A 12048-nucleotide genomic window follows, 5' to 3' on the forward strand; every position below is an offset into this window, starting at 1 on the left:
TTATTAAAAATAGGAAATATCTACCATTGTTTTAAAATTATTCTTCAAGGTCTTGCCAATGCAGTGAGACATGAAACAGAAATAAAAGTGTGATTATTGAAAATTGGAGATAAAGTCTTCATTACTTGCAAACAAAATTCTATACACTGAAAATCTGAGAGAAGTTAAAAAATAAAATGACATGGTTTAATAAACTGATTACATATGAGAGGTATCCAAAATCCACGGTATACAAATATAGTTTATACAGTCATGTTATTTCTATGTATTAACTGGTTGGTGAAATAACATATAGAAAAATTAAGTTTGCATTGTCAGGTTAGAGAATCAGAAGAGAGCAGCACCATAAAAACTCAGGAAGAAAAAAGTTGTAAGGAGGGCTTAACAACCTCAGTAAGTGTTGTACATAGAGAGATCAATCAAAATGAATCCTGTGGGGCTTCCCAGGTGGCGCAGTGGTTGAGAGTCCGCCTGCTGATGTAGGGGACACGGGTTCGTGCCCTGGTCCAGGAAGATCCCACATGCCGCGGAGTGGCTAGGTCCGTGAGCCATGGCCACTGAGCCTGAAAGTCCGGAGCCTGTGCTCCGCAACAGGAGAGGCTGCAACAGTGAGAGGCCCGCGTACCGAAAAAAAAAAAAAAAAAAAGAATCCTATGGATTCTCTTGATGGTCTAGAGATCACTGGCTTCCTGTAGCAAAGCCATGCTGGTGAAGAGAAGGAAGTGGAAGCCAGACCTCAGTGGTTGAAGAAGGAATATGGACATTTATTTGAGTTTGATTGTAACGGAAGAAAAAAAGAAAGAGATTGATAATTTTGTTGTTGTTGCAATTTTGTCATTTTGTTTGTTTATTCCAGAACCCTTCATTTTCTCCCATGTGAGACTGGAAACTTCTCAAAGGCAGGCTTCTGCTTCTGTGAGCCCTGTAGTACACAGTACTGCCTTAAATGTAGAGGGTTTATGTTTAATTCATGACTGAATGAAAGTTTTTTTTTTAATAGTTATTTATTTATTTTCCTTTTTTTTTTTTTTTTTTTTTGGTTGCATTGGGTCTTAGTTGCAGCACACGGGATCTTCACTGAGACACTTGGGGTCTTTCATTATGGCTCTCAGCCTTCTCTCTAGTTGTGTCCTGCGGGTTTTCTCTCTCTAGCTGTGGCATGCCAGCTCCAGGGTGCGTGGGCTCTGTAGTTGAGGCACGCCGGCTCCAGGGCACGTGGGCTCTGTAGTTTGCAGTACGCGGGCTCTCTCTTTGAGGCGTGTGAGCTCAGTAGTTGGGGCACGCGAGCTTAGTTGCCCTGTGGCATATGGGACCTTAGTTCCCTGACCAGGGATCGAACCTGCATCCCCTGCATTGGAAGGCGGATTCTTTACCACTGGACCCCCAGGGAAGTCCCTGAAAGTTTTAAAACACTTGATCGTGGGCAAAGCACAGAGTACGTTTCTGTGCATTCTCATTGATTAAGTGAGGGAGCCCTCACTGTGAGACGTGCTGTACCTGTGCCAACGAGACTAGTCGTGCTGCTGCTCCTCTCCTCGTCTCTCTCCTCACCAACCTTACCGCCTTTATTCACAGCCTCCTTTTGGGCTTTTTTTACAGCTATGAAACCCACGTAGTAGAACGTCATGATGCTTCTTCTGTAGGGCGTGTGATGAGGAGCAGAGTTTTGCTTTAGAGTGCTCGGAACCAGAGGAATTGCCGAGGACTCGGAGCCCAGCCCTGATCACTAGAGAGCCCACAACACAATGAACAAATTGAACTTCCATAACAACAGAGTCATGCAAGACCGCCGGAGTGTGTGCATTTTCCTTCCCAACGATGAATCTCTGAACATCATCATAAATGTGAGTAGATCCCACTTTAGAAATGTTTAAATGATGATGTTCCCAACAGTGACCACATTCAAATTATGACTTGGCTAAGGATGAAATCATTACAGAATGAGACCATTAATAATGTGGGAGAATTGGGGTATTAAAGTGGTCTACATAGGTATAAACTTTGAATTGTGGCTTAAGTTCAACTTTGTTCAAACTTTGAATTATGGCTTAATGCTGCTTTTAACATTCTCTTGTCTGGTAAAATAAGAGAATTTTGGTTATTATATTATAGAAACATGAACACTTTGCTATTTTTAAACCTTTATTGATATATAATTTTTATGGATATCTGAGTTTGCTTTTTAAATACTTTTGAGTTGTCACCTACACACGTGAAATGGTAATACATAATTGCTAGCTTTTTAACATGCGCTTGATCATTGTTTTAATAGTAACCTGTAGCCTAAGTCTAGCCAATTTCAAGAATAGGCTGTGTATTTGAGTACTAAACTGTTGCTTACGGTTTATGAGTTGGAGTTAACTCTTTCAGTTAACATGGACATTGAGGAATATGATACTTTTTTTTATTTTTTACTTTTAAAGTTGGCTTATAGTTTACTTACAGCGAAGTATAGGAATCTTAAGTGTGCAGCTCAGTGAATTTTTACAAGTGTATACATCCATGTAACCATCATCCAGCTTGAGATATAGTAGATTTCTAGTACCCCAGAAAGACCTTTTGTGATCCCTCCTAGTCAGTAATCTCCACTCAAGGGTAATAACTATTCCCACCTCTATCACCATGGAGTAATTTTCTTGTTTCTGAACTTCATGCAGCTAAAATTATGTGATATGCTCACTTTTATATCTGGGTATATTTTATGTACTCAACATTTGGCCTGTGAAAGTCATCCATTCTATCACATGTGACAGTAATTCCTTTTTCATTATTGTATAATATTTCATTGTATGAATATGCCCAGTTTCTTTTCCAACTATTATTGATGGATATTGGGTTATTTTAAGTTTGGGGCTGTTACAAATGAAACTATTTGGAACATTTAATGTATATGCACATATGTATACATTTCTGAGCTTATACCCAACAGTGTATTGTGAATCATGAAGTACACATATGTTTAGCTTCGGTAGAGACTGCCAAACAGTTTTATGTAACCACAATCATGCCTAGCATTTTTCAACCCCTCTCCCTATTATCAACTTTCATATTCTTTCACTGATTGTATTCTGATGGAATTAAGGGAAAAATTGCCTTAGTGCATGCCTTGAATTAGTTTTCTTTGCTATATGTGACTATATTTAACCCAATTGCTGTATAAAAGAATATTTCTAAATGTTATAATGAAGCTATATGACATTTAAATAGCTCCATTAAAAGTTTAAATAGGAAAAGGTTCTGCTTATTACCATAATTATTTTGGTTTTATTCTGTCAGTCACCACAGTTTCTTGATTTACTAATGTAACCTTGTTTTTGCTCACAGGAATTGTCTGAGCATCAAACCTGCCTGTTGAATGAACTTTATCAATCCGTTTGATATAAATTTCTATTGATTAGCTACATTTCTACTCAGGGTACCTGAAGTTGTTTTGGTTTTGTGAAGTGATAGGCTGTTATTTTTGGCAACATTATCATTCTTTGTCAGTATGGGCACTGTCAGAATATATCAAAATGTAATTTACATGTATACATGAATATGCTGTTTGAGTTCTTTTATGCAGTTATATAAAAAGATATCAATTAAATTTTTTAAATATACATAAATATAAGCATAAGCACTTAAGAAACTTCTCTCCGTTCCATTTCTGTCTTTTCACCTGGTGGAATGTGTATACATGTGTTCATGTGTGTGTATGCACGTATACAGGATATGGGACAAAACCTTACTGATCTCAGGTAAGTTAGAAGGAAGACTAATCTGACTTCATGAGGAATACTAGGAGCTGACTATAATTTTCTAAGAAATTAATTTGTACTAAAATCTTAGCTGAGGAAGATAATTACAGAGAACAGACTGGCAGATAGCCAGTCCATTCGTTCCTGTAGATCAGTGATTTTACAACTTGATGTCCATCAGAATTACCTGGAGAGCTTGTTAAATACCCAGACTATTGGACTCCACTCCTTGGAGATGCTGATCTAGTAAGTCTAGGGTAGGACGCGGGGATGTAGGTGGAAATCTGTACTTCACAATTTACTCTGCAACCCTGGGCAAGTTAGTTTTTTTGCTTCGGTTTCCTCTTCTATAAAGTGGAGATAATCTTACTCTCCTCACAGGTACATTGTGAGGATATAAAGACATAACATGCATAAATGCTTATTGCAGTGCCTGGTACCTGAGAATTGCTCAGTGAATGAGCACTTAATAGAGTAGCACTTGTTTTCATTTCTTTGAGCTGTGGTCTCACTGTTAATGAAACTCAGCTGTGGAGTCTGAAGCCCATGTAGACCTGTTCTTATTCCAGGGTCTGTAGACGGCCCTGCCATGTCCCGACTCCTCATTAGCAAGCAAGCTGTTGGACCAAAGGAGGGAGGAGGAAGAACTGGGTTAAGTAGTATGGAGGCCCCTCCTCGCTAGAAAGCCAACTCAGGGCTGCCAAAGGCCTGTCATGTTCTACAAAGTGTTATTTTTGTCTTTGGAAAATAGCAGCTGATATTTGTAGAGTTGTGGTAGAACAAATTAACTGTAACAAAACTATTTCATTAATGGTCTCATTTTTTAAATCATTTCTAAACATTTTTTTGAACAAAGAAACTTTGTTCCCTGACAAATGTAGTTGATAGAATGTTGCCTTTCTTCATGTGGGGTAAATTTAGTGTTTTGGTCATTTTTAATTCTCCATGAGTTGAACTAATAGGGACTGTTCTAAATGATTTTCATCATCAGTTAATAAATATGGGAACTTGGAAATTTTTGGAAATCAAATGATGGTAAATGTAGGAGCCACAAAATTTTTGAGTGATATAAATTATGGGTAAGAGGTTACACCTCTTCACTGAGAAGTGAGTGAACCGTTCTTTTTCTGGAGCATATGTTAAACATTCTTGCTCAATATCAAACCATTGACATTGAGAATCAAATGCTGTTTTTATTAGAAAGTTTCATATAAAGTATATTTTTAGATAATGCTTTCATTCTTATTCTTAATACCTCATACTCTATGGCACTTTTTAAAGTTCCCATTGCTCCTGAAGATTAAAGAACTTGAAAAATTTCACAATCAGCCAAAATGTAGCCTTAAAGACTCATAATATGCAAATGCGAAAAACTCAAGCTTGTTTTCACAGCAGGTAAGACTTCAGAGCCACAGCCTTACTTAATTACAGTTTTTAAACAAGAACATTGTTATTTCCTTAATAGTTGTTAAAGAGCTTTATCAGTTAGGCTCCAAATACTTGATTTAAACTAGCGGAACAATAATAATTATATAGGATGTGTGGAGGAAATGCACAGCATTATTTGAACAGCAGTTACACAAAGTTACAACATAGTTCATTTTGCATACACCATGTGGTTTGGAATTTTTCTTTTAACGTTTTATCACGTTTTACCCAGAGTGCTTTGTATATGGCATTTTATTTTTTTATTTTATTTTTTTAATTAATTAGTTTATTTATTTTTGGCTGCATTGGGTCTTCGTTGCTGCGTGCGGGCTTTTTCTAGTTGCATCGAGCAGGGGCTACTCTTCCTTGCCGTGTGTGGGCTTCTCATTGCGGTGGCTTCTCTTGTTGTGGAGCACAGGCTCTAGGCACGCGGGCTTCAGTAGTTGTGGCACGTGGGCTCAGTAGTTGTGGTTCACAGCCTCTAGAGCGCAGGCTCAGTAGTTGTGGCACACGGGCTTAGTTGCTCTGCGGCATGTGGAATCTTCCCAGACCAGGGCTCGAACCCATGTCCCCTGCATTGGCAGGCAGATTCTTAACCACTGCGCCACCAGGGAAGTCCCATGACATTTTAAAATACAGTCAAAACTAAAGATTAAAGAAGTCCTAGACTATATGACATCTGAAGTCTCAAATTTGTAGTATCTAATTCAATTTTATTTAACATTAGACACTTTTTCCATTACTTTATCATTTTCTTTATTTAAGCTTATTTGTAAAGTGGAATCACAGTAATATAGAACTCAAATCCAAAGTCTTTTTAGTGAACGAAGATGATACTGATTTCCTATTGGCAAATGTATTCCCCCAGTGGTGTTGGTGGATGTGTATTGATACATTTTCCCTAAATTCTTACGTGGCACATTACTAAATGATCTGCTCAGTGGGTCAGAGAGTAGTCTGTAGTCATGGAACAGAAGGAAGGTGAGGAGCCCACAGGAAAATCAGATCCCTGGCTTTCATTCATCAGACATTTACTGAGTGCCTGCTGTATATCCTGAATATAAAATAAGACACTGTCCCAGCTTCAGTGAGTTCCTGTAACTTCTAAAACAGCCTAAGTGGTACTCTCTGGCCTTACATAAATACTTTTTGCACTTTCTAGTGGATAAGGTGCTTCAGATTATTTGCCATTTAACAGTGAATGTGGAAAAGAGCTGTAAACCTATTTTTCTTACTCCAGTTGACATTGTCACCATTTTGAATTATTTGGCTTTCAATTGTCAAGAGATCTCAACATGTTTTTATTTTCTGAGCCTGAGTTACGTATTAAGGTATGATAAGAAGTCATTAATTCAGAGTTAACTAATTTAGAATTTGTAATCATTAAAACTGTAACTGTCATCATTGTTGAAGAAAGAAGTTGCAAGTTAATATTACAAATACGAGGGGAAATGCCACATAATATATGTACCTAGAATGATAAACTGTCATGTTGCACATATTTTATTAATATACACATACAGAAATATTGTAATACACAAATGAGCAAAGGTGTGAGTTGCTGCCTCTGCCACTACTAGCTACATGACTGCAAGCTGTCTGGGTTTTCTTTTCTACTTCTATCAGATGAAGAAATTGACCCACGTGGTCCCTTAGTGTCAATCCCAACACTAATAAGCTTTAGTGGTTCTGAATTCAACAAGGCAGACCCATTAGAGTTATTGTCTCCCAAAACACTTCATTAAACATTTGAAAAGTCATTAGAACTGTATCTTTTAAAGAGTGTTATCGTTCAACATGTGACTTTTCAGAATAACTTAACCCCAGAGTTCCAAATTAATATGGTTTTATTATGTTTGAATTATACTAGGACTCAGAAAAAGAACCTGGTTTAGGTACTTACAAGATGTGTCAATTATTAAAGTAAATAAAAGGTAGGTATTCACTCATTGTGCAGTATGTGAGCATTTTGTTTAGACCATCAAGAGGAAAACTTTCCTTGTAAAGATACTTGCCAAATTAATAATTTTGATAATCTGATTAGGCTATTTGGGGTTCCTTCTGAAATACATATTTATCATGCACCACGGCTATAGAGTAAGGCCTTGCCCATGTATCCTAAGATTTATGAGTCTTGTACAAGATTGCAGTGGTACTTTATTACCAGGTTGTAGAAATTTGAATTGTGATCATTATTATTGAAACACAGCTGCAGATTAAAGTGATTTCCATAAACCAACTGTTGTTTTGCTAGTGTCTGCTTGTCCCTTCAAGGCATGTATTTGGGATGCATTACATTGCCTGATTGTGGCTCACTGTCTGGACTTGGCTGAATTGTTATCTTAAATGTGTGTTTGTTTTTGTCTTTTTTCCTATAGGTTAAAATTCTGTGTCACCAGCTGCTGGTCCAGGTGTGTGACCTACTCAGGCTAAAGGACTGTCACCTCTTTGGACTCAGTGTTATACAAAGTAAGTCTCAATCCCATCTCTGATGGAGTTAGCCAACTGTCCCTGAGGAAATGACATTTTATAGCTGTAACTTAAATTGAGCATATTGTTATGTAATTATGATTGTCAAAATACCCATAAACTGATCATGATTTTTAATCTAGTACTCATATTTTAATATGAGTACTGTTCTGTATTTCTTACAAGTTTAGAATTTTAGGTCATGAATTTATTATGGTTTGAACTTAAAAATTTGTTCCTCTTTAGGGGTCTGGGTTTTCTGTGCTTGCTCTTTTATGTTTTAATGAACTAAGCTTGATTTTTGTTTCTTGGCACTCAGGGAGCAGCTGGCGCTAGTAGGAATTTAATTGAATTTAAATTGTTTTATAATTTTTAACATTAAAAGACATTTAGACATAATAAAACTGACTTTCCTCTATTCAGGTTCTCTTGCTGTTGAATATATAATATAACAAAGTGATCTATTAATTTACTCTTTATTTTCTGTTTTTCCTTCCTTACCCCTTCTCTTTTTTCCAGTCAGAACACATGACTTGGAGATAGGGGATCAGTTTCTTCTGTATACTTTATGTGGAAAAGATTTTCAAGCAAAGGGCTCCATATAAGCTTTCTCTGCCAATAACACCTTAGTCAGAGTTAAGTTCCCAGGGTTTAAGTGCAGCCATTCCTTAAAACGTTCTTTCAAATCATATTTTAAGATTTCTCTAAGTTAGTCTTCTAGATGCCAAAAACCTTTCAAATCTTTGCTCAGTTTTCCAAGGAGACCTTTTTTTGTGAAATTTATCTATATTTTATATTTGGATATGAATTATTTTCTACTACTAGAATTGGTTTCAATTTAAAGGCTTATGATACCTTGAGAATCTGGTTAGTACCATAAAATGCTTAGGTCTGCCGTGTTGGAAAGTATATCATGATCAACTGATCAAAAAGTTCGGCTCCAAAATGTGACCTGTTTTCAGTTGTCTAAAAAGACAGCTCTGGAGAGGCCAGAGAGCATGGAGCAGGAAGTGAGGAACCAACCATTTGCTCTTCAGTTTCTTCCTGTGGTAGTGAAAGCAATAAAAACACAAATGCTCAGCTCTATCCTTGTATTAGTACACATCTCAGTCATTCTTTCAAGGAAGGGTCTGGGGGTATAAGATGCCCTACAGATTCTAAATAACCTTACTTTTATTTTGTACTCAGAGTTAATTCTTCTTACTACAGCTACAGCCACACTGTTGATCTTTGTTGTTGAACAAGTCAATCTCATAAAACCAGTTTACAGCTTCCTTAGGTTTCAAAATAAGAGTTTTTCAGATGTCCTTTTTAAAAGGGAGACTGCAGGATGGCAAAAAAACATTGGAACAGGAATCAGATGACCTGGTTCTGATTTTGGTTCTACCACTAGCTAGCCGTGTGGCTTTAGACATATCCCTTGCCTTCTCTCCATTGCAGCTTTCTCTCAGGTCAAATGGAAATCACTGTTCCACCTGTTTTCAGAATTGATGTGTGCTTGAGAATTCCTGAAGTACAGAACTCTGGTCAAACTGTCAGATGGTAGAGACACAGTGATAGTTTAAAAAAATATGTATGTGCCATTATGGTGAACAGTCTGTTCTATTCATTATGTTGCTTCTTCAGACAGGAACTCAAGCCAAATACAAATCAGATTCAACAGGAAGGTTGTCTGATCTTGTCCATTTCATGTTTAATTGGTAACATAAGAGAGATGGGAGATAGTTTTAGTTGTGATAAGTGGATTTTAGTAGCGTCCTATTGTTTTGGGGACCTCTTCCTTACCCGTTTTGTCCAAACTGGTTGACTTAATATGCCATTCATAGACAAAAAGTAGCTTTACCCTTCCTGTTCTCTTATGATGCTTTTCCAGTCAAACTCCAACATTCAGTCATGAGTGACAGTGTGGTCAAGTGTGTTATCCTTGAAGTAGTCAAAGAGACACACTTCTCTTCCAGAATGAGTACATTTGTATCCAGGGCTTTCCAAGAGCATGCTGCCATAGTGATGGTTAGAGGAAAAGGAAGGAGCTTTTATAAAAAGATTGAAAACTGTACAAGATAGGAAGGCTTTTCATATGAAATATCTCTCTCTTTAAAAGAGTCCATTTGGGAAATCAGAAAATTTTTACATTTTTTACCAGCTTGTTTTCACATGTTTAGATCATTTTTACATGGGTTTTTTAGCAGTCTTATGTTCTGTTCATCTTAAGAACATCATTCCCTTGAAGAAATGTTTTGACATTCATTCTTGTTTTGCATAAGATTCTTCTCCTCTTCCCACAAGGTCAATCCCAAAGGCAGTGCGAGTAATGCTTTATCATTTCTTCATGCTGTTTTATGTGGAGGAGACGGAGAAGGAATAGTCTAAAAGACTTCTCTTCACAAAGCACATGGGTCTTAAAGACTATTCTTCACAAAACACATGGGTCAGGCTCCTCACTTGGAAATGGGTTGGTTCTCATCAATGTTTTCTAATTTCTTACATAACAATTAAGGCGGTGTTTCTGCCCTGTTTCATTACTTTGCACTTATGAGATGAGTCCTCTGTCAGTCAAACAAGAGCATGTTTTTCTAAAACCGAGTAACACCCACAGTGTTGGAAGTTAAACTGTAAGTTATAACGACCCCAGAGACTAAGTAAAAGTAAGGGTTGGAATCTAATATTTCTTATAAATGTTAACATATTTTTAATGAGACGTGTTCTCTATTGCAAAAGTAAAATAATTCATAAAGATTGTCATTAATGTCTATCCCACAGAACCTTTTATCTTTTAATATCCTGTTGAGTTTTCTTGGTAATATGTGAATTCAGAGTACATTCACAAATCTTGAGGCTTTTTTGAAAAACCCATTTCTTTTCTTTTAAAAAAATCTATCCTTTATCACCTTGTCTCCTTTTTTTTTAATGTGCAGATAATGAACATGTGTATATGGAGTTGTCACAAAAACTTTATAAGTATTGTCCAAAAGAATGGAAGAAAGAGGCCAGCAAGGTACGACAATACGAAGTCACTTGGGTGAGATTACATTTATGAGCAAAATTCTTTTGATTTTTTAAAAGGTTTATTTTAATTATTATACATTAGAAAAATATCTTAACACTTTATACAGTAAAGATTGGGAAAGGGAAATGAATTATAAGTTCTAAAATATCACATTAGTGAAGTATTAATAGCTTATAGCATGTAGCAATATATTTTGAATATCTGCTAAAATAATATTGGATAATAACTTTTTAGTAATCTTGGGATAATGTTTTGAAATGAAAAGCATGGAAAAAGTATTTGTTCCTGTTCTTTGGCCACGTTAGTTGTCAAAACTGATGGTCTAGAAATTATTAGTCATTTTAAAATACACTTTTACTATCCTTACATTTGATATTTTGTTACTTTATTGAACCGGTGCCTTCCATTTGCATAGGGGAGCATTCACTGGGAATTTACCTAGTGTTTTCAAGATCACCCCCTCGCAAATCAGTAATAATCCCCAGTGTCTAATCCTTGATCCTCCAATTTGTATTTAAGAATTCTTGGAGTAAACTGGAAGGCTACTTCAAAGCCAACTACAAAGTAAGGAACATGAATGTCTAAATAAACAAACAGCATGTTAGCATTTGGTATGTGGAATGTCAGACGAACAGAACATTGTAATGAGGAGCAAATGGTCACCACAGGGGACAGAGCTGAGAGAGGAGCTGGATCTCAGCTAGAAATTTCCACTGGCATTTATTTTTATCTTCCCGTATGTTGTCATTGGCATTACAGTGAATGAGTATCAGATATAGTTATAAAACTTCCCGTTTTCGCATAAACCTGGTATCCATCTAGGACAACTGAGACAACTGTCTATCCGCTGCAAGCCCCTACTCATTAGAAGTAGATCAAACCTTTCAGTGTTTACAAAGTAACATGTAAATAATGGTATTTGTTATTTTTGAAACCCACTTTTGAAGTAACTAGAAACAGCCTGATTTTTACGCATGTCTTTGTTTAGGGTATTGACCAGTTTGGACCCCCTATGATCATCCACTTCCGCGTGCAGTACTATGTGGAAAATGGCCGATTGATCAGGTATGAGGACAGGGAGAAATTCCGAACCGTTATTTTTCTACAGTACTCATCCTCTAACATATCAGATAAAGTACTTGTGTTTATTGTTTGTCTCCACCTGCTAGAATATAAAAGAGCAGGGATTTTAAAAAAAATTTTTTACACACGCATGTATCTTCAGTCCCTAAAACAGAGGTACAGTAGACACTCAATAAACATTTGTTGAATGAATGAGTGATAATGTTAGACTCTCATTGAAAATGTTAACCATCTCATCAGCTCACATTTTCTCTACTCCACATTTTCAATAACAAATCAGTCACCAAAAAGATACTTCCTTTAAGAAAGAACTAGCACTCATGT

The 12048-nt window shown here is 36.6% G+C and overlaps 1 protein-coding gene across 2 annotated transcripts in view; it reads left to right on the plus strand.

Annotated features, from left to right (window-relative positions):
- Positions 1–1688: 1688 nt before the first annotated feature.
- The window catches only part of FRMD6 (FERM domain containing 6), a gene marked incomplete at both ends in the record, with an annotated part of 33021 nt that continues 22661 nt past the window's right edge, over positions 1689–12048 (plus strand). The window contains 4 exons of one of the 2 annotated variants that reach the window (XM_079700093.1): positions 1689–1844; positions 7544–7634; positions 10550–10653; positions 11630–11706. In XM_079700093.1, coding sequence (XP_079556219.1) covers positions 1746–1844; positions 7544–7634; positions 10550–10653; positions 11630–11706 — 371 coding nt within the window. The remainder of the gene's footprint in view (positions 1845–7543; positions 7635–10549; positions 10654–11629; positions 11707–12048) is intronic. The other variant, XM_079700092.1, reaches the window with a different exon arrangement.

Source organism: Hyperoodon ampullatus (genome assembly GCF_949752795.1).
Source record: "Hyperoodon ampullatus genome assembly, chromosome: 3".
NCBI classification, from domain to species: domain Eukaryota; kingdom Metazoa; phylum Chordata; class Mammalia; order Artiodactyla; family Ziphiidae; genus Hyperoodon; species Hyperoodon ampullatus.